This window comes from Equus caballus, chromosome 7 (assembly GCF_041296265.1).
Source record: "Equus caballus isolate H_3958 breed thoroughbred chromosome 7, TB-T2T, whole genome shotgun sequence".
NCBI classification, from domain to species: Eukaryota; Metazoa; Chordata; class Mammalia; order Perissodactyla; family Equidae; genus Equus; species Equus caballus.
The window spans coordinates 27,852,910-27,865,284 of record NC_091690.1 but is presented as its reverse complement, the minus strand read 5'-3'; the positions used below and the strand labels follow the sequence as shown (position 1 = coordinate 27,865,284).

Below are 12,375 nucleotides of genomic sequence, written 5' to 3'. Positions count from 1 at the left end.
CTTTGGCATCCTGGTACGGCAGAGACTAGGTGGGTATGGCTGGGTCTGGGAGCTGCCTTTACGGATGCTCAGAGGTGAGAAAAGAGGGGAGGGGTGGTTCCCTCAGTTAGATGGCCTTTGTGGAGTGCCTAGGTGGTCACTAGTGTGAGAGACGGGGTGGAAGGTTTGGCACGGGGAGAGGCAGGCATGGAGCAGAATAGGGGAAGGCCAGCAAAAGAGAGAGTGGGGGTGACCTTTTTGATGGGGACAGGAGAGGAGGGTGCTCCCAGCAGACAGAACAGCTTGTGCCCAGGCCCAAAGGCTGGCCGGAGCCAGTGCCTAAAACATCCTGGAGGAGAGAGCCCAGCCTGGGAGAGGGACAGGGCAGCCTGAGGCTTAGGCTGGTGCGGCGAGCAGGAGCCCAGCTGCCCAGGGAGGGGTGGATGGTGGCCTTTACACCTGTGTCTCATGAAAACCTCCCCATCCTTCACATCCTTCAAGGGTCACTGAAGGATGGATGGGCTTTCCCTGACCACCCCAGCTGGCAGGGCTATCAGTGGTCCTCCTGTCCTTGCCTGATGGAAACTACTAGAAGGCAAAGGATGGATTCTAAAACCCTCTCCTTCTTCACCCAGCCCCATGGGGAAAGAATCAAGGGACAGGGATGGACTTGGGCTCCTTGCCACATACTAGCTTTGTGCCCTTGGACCAATGACACCACCTCCCTGACCCTCAGTTTCTCCTCCTGTAAATATTGGCCAGCTGGGTATAAAAGCAGGGTAATGATACCTCCTCTGAGGCTCCATGAGGATGAAAGGAGATGGGGCCCCTGATGCTCTGAAGGGGCTGCGTGAGCATTTCTTCTCAGAGGTACCGTCAGCAGAGTGTGAGTGAAGGAAGTGGAGGCCCAGGGTCTCTCGTTTGAAGAAATTGCCAAGGCCCCTTCTCTTTTCTTGTCTTTTATGTCATTTCCAAGACATTAGAAACCCTGATGGGGGCAATTCCACTCTGTTTATTTGAAATAGGCTTGAAAGCAATAGTACTGTATTTTCTGGGGTGGGGGTGGGGGGCAAATTTAGCTTCCACTCTTACTCTGAGGGTTTGGGTTTGCAGAAGAAAGATATAGTGGTGCCTGGTTGGGGGATCCCTCCCTCTTCCTGGGCACCCAGCTGTCCTGGAGCAGAGGGAAGTCTGTCCTTCCTGCTGCTGGGGCATGGTGAGGGGCTGGGGGCCAAGGTTGGGTGGGACCGAGGCGAGGCCAGCAGCCTTCTCCATGGGAAGTCGCCAGAGCCACTGGCCCTCCCCACAGTGGGATCCAGTTCCCAAGGAGGGGCCCAAGCAGACCTCCTGCCCCTGCGGAAACAAAGCTGCCTAATTGCCTTTTAATCTGGGACATCGGTCCGCTGGTGTTGCTGCTGAATCCTAAGGGGAGATAATATCTTTCCCTTTGAGTGAAAAGTTATTTGATCTCTGTGTGTCAGAGGAAAGCCTGTGCCCAGGGAAGAGGTGGGGACGGAAGGGAAAGGTGGAAGGAGAGAGAGGAGCGAGGGCCTGGCTCCCAGCCGAGTGGAGGCATGCTGCAGAGGCCTTTATTTCTCCCAATAACAATCGTAAATAAAGGGGAACAAGCATCTCTCTTGTCTTGGCTCAAGGCCATTATTTTGCGCAGAGCCTCCTCCCCACCCCAACCCTCCCCGCCTCCCCTTCAGGCCCAGGATGAGGAAGACAGCTTGTCTGCAGGGAGAAGGGGTGGGACACCAGCTATCTCACCTGGAAAGGCAGGCGGAGGTGGGCTCCTGAGACGTGGAGGCACCCCTCCCCACCCCTGGGCCTCTGGCCTTGGCTCTCCCTCCCCACCTTTGCAGAGGCTGCCAAGATGTCTCAGATGATTGCAGTGGCCTCCTAACTAGTGCCCCTGCCTCCACTCCCTACAGTGTATTCTCAGCAGTTGTCAGCAGTCTTGTTCAAACCTTGTTCCTCCTCTGTTCATGGTCTCTAAGGGCTCCCATCTCGCTCAGAGGAGGAGCCTAGGTCCTCCATCATCTGGCCCCTGCATCTCTCCTCTCCAGCCACACCAGCCAAAGCTGCCAGGCACACTCCTACCTCAGGGCCTTTGCACCTTCTACTCCCTCTGCCTGGAATGTTCTTCTCCCAGACAGCCACATGGTTGGCACTTGGTTCTTGGCTCAAATGTCCCCCCTCTCAGTGAGGCCTTCCTGGCCATCCTTGATCTACAATTAAGTAGTCCTGTCTACATACACACACACACATACACACGCACACACACAGTCTCCGTGAAAATCCTGCTTGCCACAGCCTGCTCCAGGAGCTGTCCCGGCAGCACACCCTGATTCCTCTGAGATTTCTCCCCTCCTGCAGGGCCTTACAGCATCTGCAAAGTGCTCTCACCTCCTCCTCCAGCAACCTCTGGAGGTCAGGGTGGTTATCCCTGTTTTACGTCTCAGGAGAGTTCAGAGAGAATCCCACATGTGGGTGGCAGGCTCGTGGCCGGAGCTGTCCACATTTTCCGCAGAAGCTCCCCCTGGGTGTGAGTGGAGGAGTGTCCGGGCCCTCCCCAGCCTCAGGTCTGACACCCTGGCCTGGGCTGCACGCTCTCTTGTCCTGTGAGCAGCTCTCTGCCCACAGTCTTGGTGTTGGTCTGGCTCCTGCTGACCACCTGCTTCCCCGTGTCCCAGCTCATCCAGGTCCCCTCCCACATCTCTCATCCCTCGATGTGCGCACAGGCACAGCTGAACTTTCAGCCCTTTTTCTGCATCTGTCCACCTGGCTGGACAGAACTTCCTGGGGTGTGGCAGGGCATTCTCAGTGCCTCCGGGGCCTGCCCTTACCCCAGGGAGGAGAGTCAGGCCTAGCCCTCACAATGCTTAGTAAACCAAGTTATAGATGGGAAGGTGGACGCTGGGAGGGCCCGAGGGACCTCTTTCTATGCTCGGGGAAGCCCTCTGTTCCCAGAAGTCCTTCTCTCACAGCTCTGGGCTCTCTCCATCTTGAGAAACACTGGGGTAGTCCAGGAAAGATCTAGAGGGACGGGGGAAGCAGCCCTGCCCTCAGCCGGGGAGTACCAGCTGTGTGGCCTCAGGTGAGCTGCCAGAGGCACTCCTTCCGCCCCAGATCCATGTCCCTGGGTGCTGAGGCAGGGTCCCTGAGCCGGGAGCTGGTGGGGCTCACTGGAGCAGGCTTCCTGGAGGAGCCGAGCCCAGGAGGTTTGGGAGGAGCATTGACTGGTTGTTAGAAGAGGCGCGATGCAGTGGAGTGGACAGTCTGCGAGGGCCGAGCGCATGTTTCGTTACCTGGCAGTGAGCTACCTTGCACTGTACATGATTGATCCTTTTGGTCCCTCACTTGGAGCACTGGAGGGGGAGTTCCTTTAACAATAATCCCGGGCGACAGAATCAACTGCGGGAGTGAGGAAGCAGGATTGCTACTGTGGGCCAAATGGCTTTGGGGGAAGAGCATCAGCCTCGGAGTTAAGAGTGGCGCCTCAGCCACTTGCTGGCCAAGTCACCCTCTGGCCTCAGTGTCCCCATTGGTACAGCGAGAAGGTTGGAGTACTCGTTTCTGTGCGGTCTCTTCTAGCCCATCCTTGGTGCCCCGTAGACGTGTGTGGGACCAATGACTGTATTCCACCACTTGGCCCAGTGCAAGGCACTCAGAGGCCCAGAAGGGCACGAGAGAATGGGTGCTGGGACTGCCCAGGGTGCAGCTCTTCTCTGAGCTCTGGAGATGTCCGACTGCCCTTGCCATGAGACATTTCTCTGTCCCTTTGGTACCCAGAAGGAAGGCCCTTCTGACTATCTTTGGGCCTCAGAGTGGAGCCAGATGGGAGAAACTTGTGGTTGGAACTAGCCTCCTCTCTCCTTGCTCAGGAGCATTTCTCAAACCTGCCTGGGTCCCCATACCCTTTCCCCTGGGAGGAGAGGGGAAGCTTTGAGGCACCTTGGACAAGTCGTGCCAGGCATCAGTCAACTCTTGAGTGACTGATCGCCTGCGTGCAGGCCCTGGCAGGGCGCTGGGATCCGGCTTGAGCGGGCAGGTGCCGTCCGTGTTTCCGTGGAGCCGATGGTCTGGCAGGGGACAGACAACAAGTTCTTCTGGGTGTGGCAATGGCCAAAGGGGATGACCTGGTGGGGACACACAGCGAGGGGGTTTAATCCAGTCTAGGGAGACCTAAAGGATGACAGAGCACTGGAGAAAGAGGGCAGAGGAAAGGGAAGAGCATGTGTGGAGGCCCTGCATTGACAGAAGCCATAGTACCTTTCGGGGCCAGGAGGCATGGTGGGCAGCAGCAAAGGCTGACCGTGACTGACCACTTCCGCCCAGGTTCTGCTCTCACTGCTTTGCTTATAGAAATTCATTTCATCTTCCCAGCAACCTATGAGGAAGTTACTACTATTGTCCCATTTTTATAGATGAGGAAACAGGCAGAGAAAGTCTGCAGTCACACAGGTAGCCAGTGGCAGGGCTGGGGTTTGAACCTAGGAACCTGCAGCCAGAGGTCCTTTGCTGTACAGCTGGAGAGAACATGGTTCTCCAGCAAATGCCCCTGATGAGATAGGACCAGGGTGGGGGCAGGTGGCAGGGCCAGGCCAGCGCAGCCAAAATCAAAAGGGGAGATACAGTTTCTGCCAGCGTCAGACTGGCCTGGCAGTACAGCGACAGCCTCTTTCCCCAACCCTGGACTGCCCTGGATGGCGTCTGGCAGTGGTTGACCCTCTCCTGGGTTCTGCATGAAAAGGCATGGGGAAATACACTTGCTTTTCAGCAAGAGGGATCAAGATCAAACAGCAGGAAGAATTTCCCAGCTGTCATGACCATACGCTGTTAAAACAGGCAGCCAGGGGAGGTGGAGGCCCTCGGAGGGAAGGTCAGTACCTCGGTTGCTCAGAGCTGCAGAAGAGGTGACTGGAGGCCGAGAAGGTATAGTATGACCCCTCCCGCTGGGTCTAGGCTCGGCACTGAAGGTGAGGTGATGTCAGACGAGCAGAGACACTGTCCCGCAGAAAGAGGAGACTATCAGCCGTCCCCGTGCTGGGGCCACCCTCTTCCTGGGACCCTGTCTGCCCCAGCCCTGCCATTGGACTTCATTAAATTGCATTTTCCCAGAGCAGGGCAGGCCGGTGACAGCATGAGTCAATGCCAGCTTGCTACAACTGTCGCCCCTGGAGCCGGCGGGCATAGAGAGAGATAATTGGGAGTGGTTTGACAGCTTAATGTCTGGGTCGGCTTCCTGCAGCAGTGGAGGGTGGGATGGGGTGGGCGCGGGGAGCCAGCCAGGAGGAGGCCGGCAGATTTGGGCTGCGCCTGTCTTCAGACTGACCCCAGGACCGCCACCTTTCCCCTCCTTTTCCCTAGCAGCAGCTTGTTGGGCAGGAAAATAAAGCACGGGGAAGGAAATTAGATCTGGAGAATAAATTAGGCTTTCTTTATTAATTTGTCAGAACTAATTAACATCTCCCCCAGATTCATCTCCTTTCCAGACGCCCCCCTGAGCAGGAGAAAGGGATGAGTCTGGAAGAGACCAGACTTTGGGCTTTGGGGTCCTATTCTAGGGACTGCAAGCTGAGAGGGACCCCAGAAAGTCATCTTGTCCACTTAGCTGGGGTGCTGAGTCCCATCATGGATGACACAGCTCGGGGGTGGAACCCCAGAAAACTCCTAACACCAAATCTCAGTTACTTCACCTCTGAGCTTCCACCCCTTCTCCATGGTACTGCATCAGTGCCCACCTCATCCAGGGGCTTTGGGAGAATGTGAAGCAACAAGTCCCTGCCCGGCTCAGAGTCAGCTCTCTGTGTTATGTTGGGAAATGGAACTTCAGTAAAGCACATTTGACCTTGTGTTTGACCCTAACCATAACCTCAGGAAGTGTTAAGAAGCCATCATTTGTATTCCCACTTCAGATGGGAATGAGGAAGATGGCAAATGAGGACAGATGATAAAGAGGAAGTACAGAGTGGTTAAGTATGTCATTGAGACCACACAGCAAATTGCTGCAAAAGCAGGATCAGAACTCAGCTGGGCAAGTGCTCTGCTCCCCGGCCTGTCCCACCCCACCCCATCCCTGGGCTCTGCAGAGACCTGACTCACTGCCGGAGTCTCACTTACTAACAGACACCTCACTTCCTGGCTGTGAGTTCAAGGTCTCCAACCCGGGAGCCTCCTCCAGCTACCAGAGCTTCTGCAGGCTGCCCCTTGGGTTAGGCAAGAACCTGGATTCGTTTTGTAGAGTTGGTGCCTTTCCCCAAGCACCCGCCCCCTCCCAAAACAGGACTCAGCTCTGCCCTTTCTGACAAGAACCAGCTCTGAGAAATGCCTCTGCACCAGGCACATGGGAAGGCCTGGGGAATCGGCCACGCCCTGTTTGCAACACCTCAGAGAGCTGCAAAATCTCGTCTGCTCTCTATCCTGCCATGCTGTGATGGAATCCTCAAGGTTCCATTTCTGCCACCCTGCAGTGTCACCCTGAGCCCAGGAGCTTGTTGCCTTCTGCACCTGGAGCCTGTCTGGGGCTGGCTGCAGAGACTCCCAGACAGGCCAGGCCAGAGGGAACGTGCAGGAAGCGTCAGCTGACCAGCTCCTGTATTTTAAATGAGGGAACTGAGGCCCAGGAGGAGAAAGTCCCGCCCCTCACTGGCTCACGGCTGCAGCAGGATCAGAACCTGGGTCTCCTGACTCCAGCCCAGGCCCCTTTCGTGAGCTAGGTGTTAGTGCTTAGCAAATGACATCATAAAATGTATTTGTCACATCAGGGACCCTCAGAGCCAAGAACAGGCTGAGGGGCGGGTATCAGCCAGACAATGCAATGTCCCTGGGGTGCGGGACATATGCCCAGTGGGGCCAGACTACAAAGCCCAGGTCCAAGACCACTACCCCCACCCTCTCCAGGCCTCCTGGCAAAGCTCTCAGGAGGGGCTTCACCCCTCGGGAGCATGCGGTCCTGTTCCATGACCTCAAATCCCAAAGCGGTAGTAGCTGGGCACCTCCTTGCAGGTAACACAGTTCTCTTTTCAAAGCTTGTCTCATTTGATGTCCCCAACAAACCTGCAAGTGTAGGCGTGGTAGTGGTTGTGATTCCCACTGTACAGAGCAGGGACCAAGACCCAGAGAAGCTCTGGGCTTTCCTGTCGTCGTGGACCTGAGAAGCAGTCTCCTCATTCCAGAGGCCTTGGAGAAGAGGGGAGAGCCAGCGAGCAGACCTGGGTTTTTGTCCTGGCTCGACCGCTAACTGACTTTGGCAGTCCTGAGTGCCTCTGAGCCTTGGTTTCCTCAGCTGGCTCTGGAAGGTCGTGCTGAGGACTTAGGAGCCAGGGCAGCCAGTGCCCAGTGAATGTGGCCAGTGTCTTTCACAAGGCCCTACCCCAGGCTCCGGCCACTCTCCCTCACACATTTGTGGGGGACAAGGGAGCAGAGAGAGATGTCGGGATGGGGCCCTCCCAGCCATCCTGTGACTCCAGCCAGGCCCAGAGGCCTGGCCACGCTTGCTTGTCTGGGGTGCCAGAGTGCAGGGGTGTGGCAGGCGGCTGGGATGGGGGCCTCTGCTCTCCAGGACTCGGGGCTGGGCACTGACAGAGCAGGGCGTGGCTAGCCCCGGATGGTGGGGAGAAGGACGAGGGGAGAGGGAGGAGCTGGCAGTGTTGGCGTCTGCTGGCCTGACGTGGGAAAGACTCCCAGAGTTCCCTCAAGGACGCTCAGAAACTTTCTTAGACTCCTGGAGCTGCGGAAGGAGGTTGGGGGAAGCCCCTCAGCCCATGTCAAGCCTCTGACACCTCTGGTCCTTTTCTCTGCATCCTCGGCCCACAGTGTGAATGCAGGTCTGTGTGGGCACCCACCAGGAGGCCGGCTGGTAGAGAAACAGGCCACTGCCCCTGACCCTCTGCAGGGAGCACACCCAGCACTTTGCCGAGCTCTCCTGGGTCCCTGGGCGGCTTGCCACAGGACTCTAGGACCAGGCCAGGCACCATAGGCCAGAGTGAGGATGCTGATTGTGGGTTGGGGAGGGGGGTGCAATTGAGCATCTGAGACCTGTTGTGGAGCTTCGAGGCTGCCCATTCTTCTGCAGGAGGGCACAGGGAAGCTTCTAGAATCCAGACAAATGAGAGTAGCCTTGACCTTTGGGGAAGGCCTGGAGCCCACTTTGGTCTGAGGCATAGTCTCAGCTAGCTGGCTCTGTTCATGTCCCCAAGGAATCTACATGCCAGCTGCCACCTCGTGAGCAATTACTCTATGTCACACTTACCATGTACATATATTATTGTATTGAATCCTTATAGCCATTTTGTGATTATTAAGCCCATTTTACAGATGGGGAAACTGAGGCTCACTGCCAGTGAGTGGAAGAGCTCAGCCCCGGTCTGTCTGCCACCCAAGCCCCTCCCTACCCTCCTGGTCCCTCCTTCAGAGGAGGCCCTGCCTGATCTCCAGCTCTGGCACCTGAACCCACAGGCCCTGGCACCCCGCAGAACAGAGTGTGCTTCCGTCGCAGCGAGGGGAATGGAGGACAGACCTCAGGAAGAACATCTCCGTCAGTGAAGGGTGTAGAACATTTCGCCATTTCCTAGGGGAGATGGTGGGATCTCCTGCTATGGAGACCTTAAAAGAAGGAGAAGTGATTTATTTAGTCACCCGAGTGGAGTTGTTTGGGGTAAAACCTTGTCAGAGGCAGAGGGTAGTTAGTGTATGACAGCCCCTCGCTTTAACCTCTGGTGTGCAGGTCAGAGCCCAGGCCCCAGCTCTGGCTGGGTCTGACTGACCTCTGCTGCTGCCGCATGGCCGCGGGGTCAGGCAGGGATGTCGCCTTCCCAAGGGCGTGCTTCCTTGCCCAAGTCTACTTGGGAGCCCTTGCCAACTGGCGCCTGGGGTGGCATGTCGGGCAGGGCAGCGCCTGGGCCTGGGCAGGTGTGGCCCCATTTACCTGTCTGAGCACCAGTTGGCTCCACGGTGAGAGCTTAGCCACCCCTAAACCCCAATCTTTGCTCCCTTTCCCTTCCCTGCTCCCAGGACGGGGCCAGGAGGAGACCCGGACGGGTAGGTCACTGAGGGCTTCGGCCTCTGGTGCCCACGCTGTCCTCTGGGGAAATCCATCCTGTTCCCTTCAGCAAATCTGAACCTATGAATGTCCGCCAGAGAGTTAGGCAGCACCCTCCTGGAAAGCTGGAATCTGGCCTTGGGGGAGAGGTTCTAACTGAGCAGATAGAAAAACAGAGGGAGCTCTCATTCTGAAAGCGAGTACAGTGCACAGAAGCCAGGAGACAGCAGCTCAAGTTCTGGACCCGCGGCTTTTTAGCTCTGCACCTTGGTGAATTCCTCAACCACTGGGCCTCAGTTTCCTCCTCTGTAAGTGGGAATATCAATATTTACTCTACAGGATGGAAGTGGAAATGATATGGGATCCTAAACGGGAAAGACTTCCCAGTGCCTGGTACATAGGAGGTGTTCTATCAATATTGGTAGAAATAAAATCACTTGCTGCTAGAATTCTAGGGGACAGGAAGCACGAATGCCATCCACCAGTATTTATTTTTAGGGATGAGGGGCCCACAACGGAGGGAGATGAACTGTGTAAGAATTAGGGACACACTCAATCTGTCTAATCACTTTGAAGATGAAAAGTTGCTGCGAAATGCCCACCATTCTGATGGGACCAGGGCTGGAGCAAAGATAAAGAGACACAGCGGGGCAGATTGTGTAAAATAAAATGCGTGTTTTTAATTGCTTGAGTTCACATCTCATAAAAGAAAAAAAAATAAAGCACAGGCCCTGGCCATCCCCCCTTTCTCTGCCGTGAGTCAAGAACCAGGTCCCACCAGTCTGTCTTGGGTTCAAAGCATCTCTCCACCCTAATCCTCACCCCAGCCTCCCCACCCCAACATCCACTGTGGGCGAAAGGGCCTTCCCCTCCCGGGCGGCCTCTACATGCGGTGGGCAGCACCCAAGTTGTCAGGCCTGACGGGAGGCAGGGAGGGGGCTGTGAGATGGGAGATAAAGGCAGCTCCCCCGCTTCTGCCCCGCCAGACCTCCTGTTGATTGTGGCTCGTTGTCGGGGTGAAGTGGTGCAGCCATCTGACTATTATCGGGCCTCAGCGTGGTTCTTCCCCAGACAAAGGAGGCTGGCTGCCGCTTCCCACCTTGCCCCTATCTGCAGCCAGCAGCCTGCTTCCAGGACCTGTCTGAGCCTGTAACCAAGGAGGCTGGGGCCTTGGGCCAAAGACCCGCTGAGCCAACACTGTTTCCCTCCCACCCTGGGAACCCACCCTTTCCCTGGTTCCTGCCAGCCCTGGTCCCCATGTCCTCTGAGGGGGGAAAGACCTCCTAGCCCCCTGCCCGTCCCTCTCTGTCCTCCTCTGCACTCCCCCACCCCAGCCCTGACTCACCCTCTCACTTCCCACTCAAGCAGATCTCTGGGACGTGTCAGGACAGGGCGCCTGGGTTCTGGTCCTACAGGCTCCAGCTCTGCCCGCTCTCATTGGGGGTGGGGCACATGGGAAGGATTTGCTCTGACCTGCTTCTTCAGGCTTCCCTCCCTCCACCACCCCTACCCCAAGGGGCCAGGTGGGGGTGAACTCCGGAACACCTCCTGATTGCGCCCACAAGGGGCCCAGCCTGGGGCAGCTAAGGCCTAGTGTGCAGGGGGAGTAGGGAAGAAGGGTGCTGCCCGTCTTCACCTTGACTAGGCCAGCCTGGGTCTCTGAGCACTGGGCACAGGATGCCATCCTGCCCTCCAAAGACGCCTACCCAGAAGCCTTCACACACCCAGGGGCTGTTTCTACCGCATCCCTCTTCCTCTTCCCTTTGGACCAGGAATGCAAAAGAAGGTCGAGAGACTTGGATTCTCTCCTTGGCTTTTCAGTTCCTTTCTTCTATCGCCTCAAGTAAGTCACGTCACCCTTCTGGGTCTCAATTTCAACATCTACAAAATGGGCGGCACCTTCCTTTAGATCATTCTAGAATCTAGGATCATCAGGATAAATGGGGCTGCACCTGCAGAGGGATGGGATTAGCGCTGGCAGGCTGGACTGGGTAGTAAAGGAAGGAGGGTATCTCATCTCCCACTGGGGCTAGAATTGGATGCACCTCCCACGTAAGGGGCCTCTCGGCCTCATTCCTATAGAGAATTCGTCCTTTTTACAAATAATCATGACGTTCTCCAGGGAGTCTGGTTGTCCTTTGATCACGAGCTTCCTAAGAAGTCTTGATTAAAAGATCTCGGTGACTGGAGAAGCCGACAGTCCCATGTCCCCGAGTCTGTTCTCTGAGATTTGACTCTCCGGCCTAGCTCGCAGTTCATTGAGCAAAGACGGATCCAGGTCCTACCATTGCCAGGCGCTGGGGCCTCAGAGATAACGAGTCCCCTGGCAGAGCCCAGCACTGTGCTCTGGGGAGAGCTGGTTGCAATGTGGGACCTGAATGTTGGATGTGGGTAGGAGTTTTCCACAGGGGCTGGTGTGGAGGGTGGGGACATGGGAGAGACAGAAGAAGAAGCTGGGAAGACAGGCAGGGACAGATTGTGACGTCTGATAAGCAGCTCAGATTTACCCCAAGACCATCAGAGAGCTGGGACCTGTGTGACAAGATCTGATTTATCTTCACATCTACCTGCTGGCACTGTGGCTTCAACAGACCACTTCACCAGCCTGAGCCTCAGTTTCCCACCATTAACAGTAGGATCTCTCATGGAGGATTTTTGTGGGGATGAAATGAGATCCATTACCTAAAAATACCTCTTAGATAATGAGTGCTCATTAAAGGTTCACTATTTGTTATTAGTGTTATTGGTGCCGGGATTCCAGATAAGAAATGGTGGGGCCCTAAACTCCCAGTGGAGCTGCAGGAAGCCTTGGGAGTTCAAGGGCTGTATTCTGGAAATCAGGGGAAGGAGAGTCAAATGGATATAATGAAGTGACTGATGTGGCGAAACCCTGGGAGGGACGGGGGTGAGGGAGCAGCTGAGAGAGAAGAGTTCAGTGTGGGCACGTGGAGGGCGAGATGCCCTGTTGGCAACTAGACACGTGGATTCGGGGCCCTCAGCATGGAGGCATCATCAAGGCCATGGGGGCATGTGGACCCACCCTAGAGTAGACCAGATATTCACCAGTCCTCTCCCACCCCCTTCTCATCTCATATTCCTTCCCCCTGTCTCCTGCCTCCCCAGAATAGTACAAAACTTAGAGGTCACCATGGAGTTCAAGGGGCGAATGTCTTACCCACCTCGCCCCCTCCCCTCCACATCAGCTGAGGCTGGTGGGTATGAGCTAAGTGGGAAAGATACAGGAGATACCTTAAGAGACACCTGGTCTGCCTTTTCCTTATGGACAAGAGAGGTGAGAGGTCACAGCTAGAGGTGGTGGCCTTCTTTCCATGTCTCACCCACCATGCTCT

General features: G+C 56.1%; 1 protein-coding gene across 2 annotated transcripts in view; it reads left to right on the top strand.

Moving 5' to 3' along the window:
• NECTIN1 (nectin cell adhesion molecule 1) overlaps positions 1–12,375 on the top strand; it is a 66,292-nt gene that overhangs the window by 20,737 nt on the left and 33,180 nt on the right. The window contains exon 1 of one of the 2 annotated variants that reach the window (XM_070272886.1): positions 10,528–10,868. The exons of the other annotated variant lie outside the window; for it this stretch is intronic. Coding sequence (XP_070128987.1) covers positions 10,703–10,868 — 166 coding nt within the window. The 5' untranslated portion in view covers positions 10,528–10,702. Of the gene's footprint in view, positions 1–10,527; positions 10,869–12,375 lie in introns of those variants that run through there. 2 annotated transcript variants of the gene reach the window in all.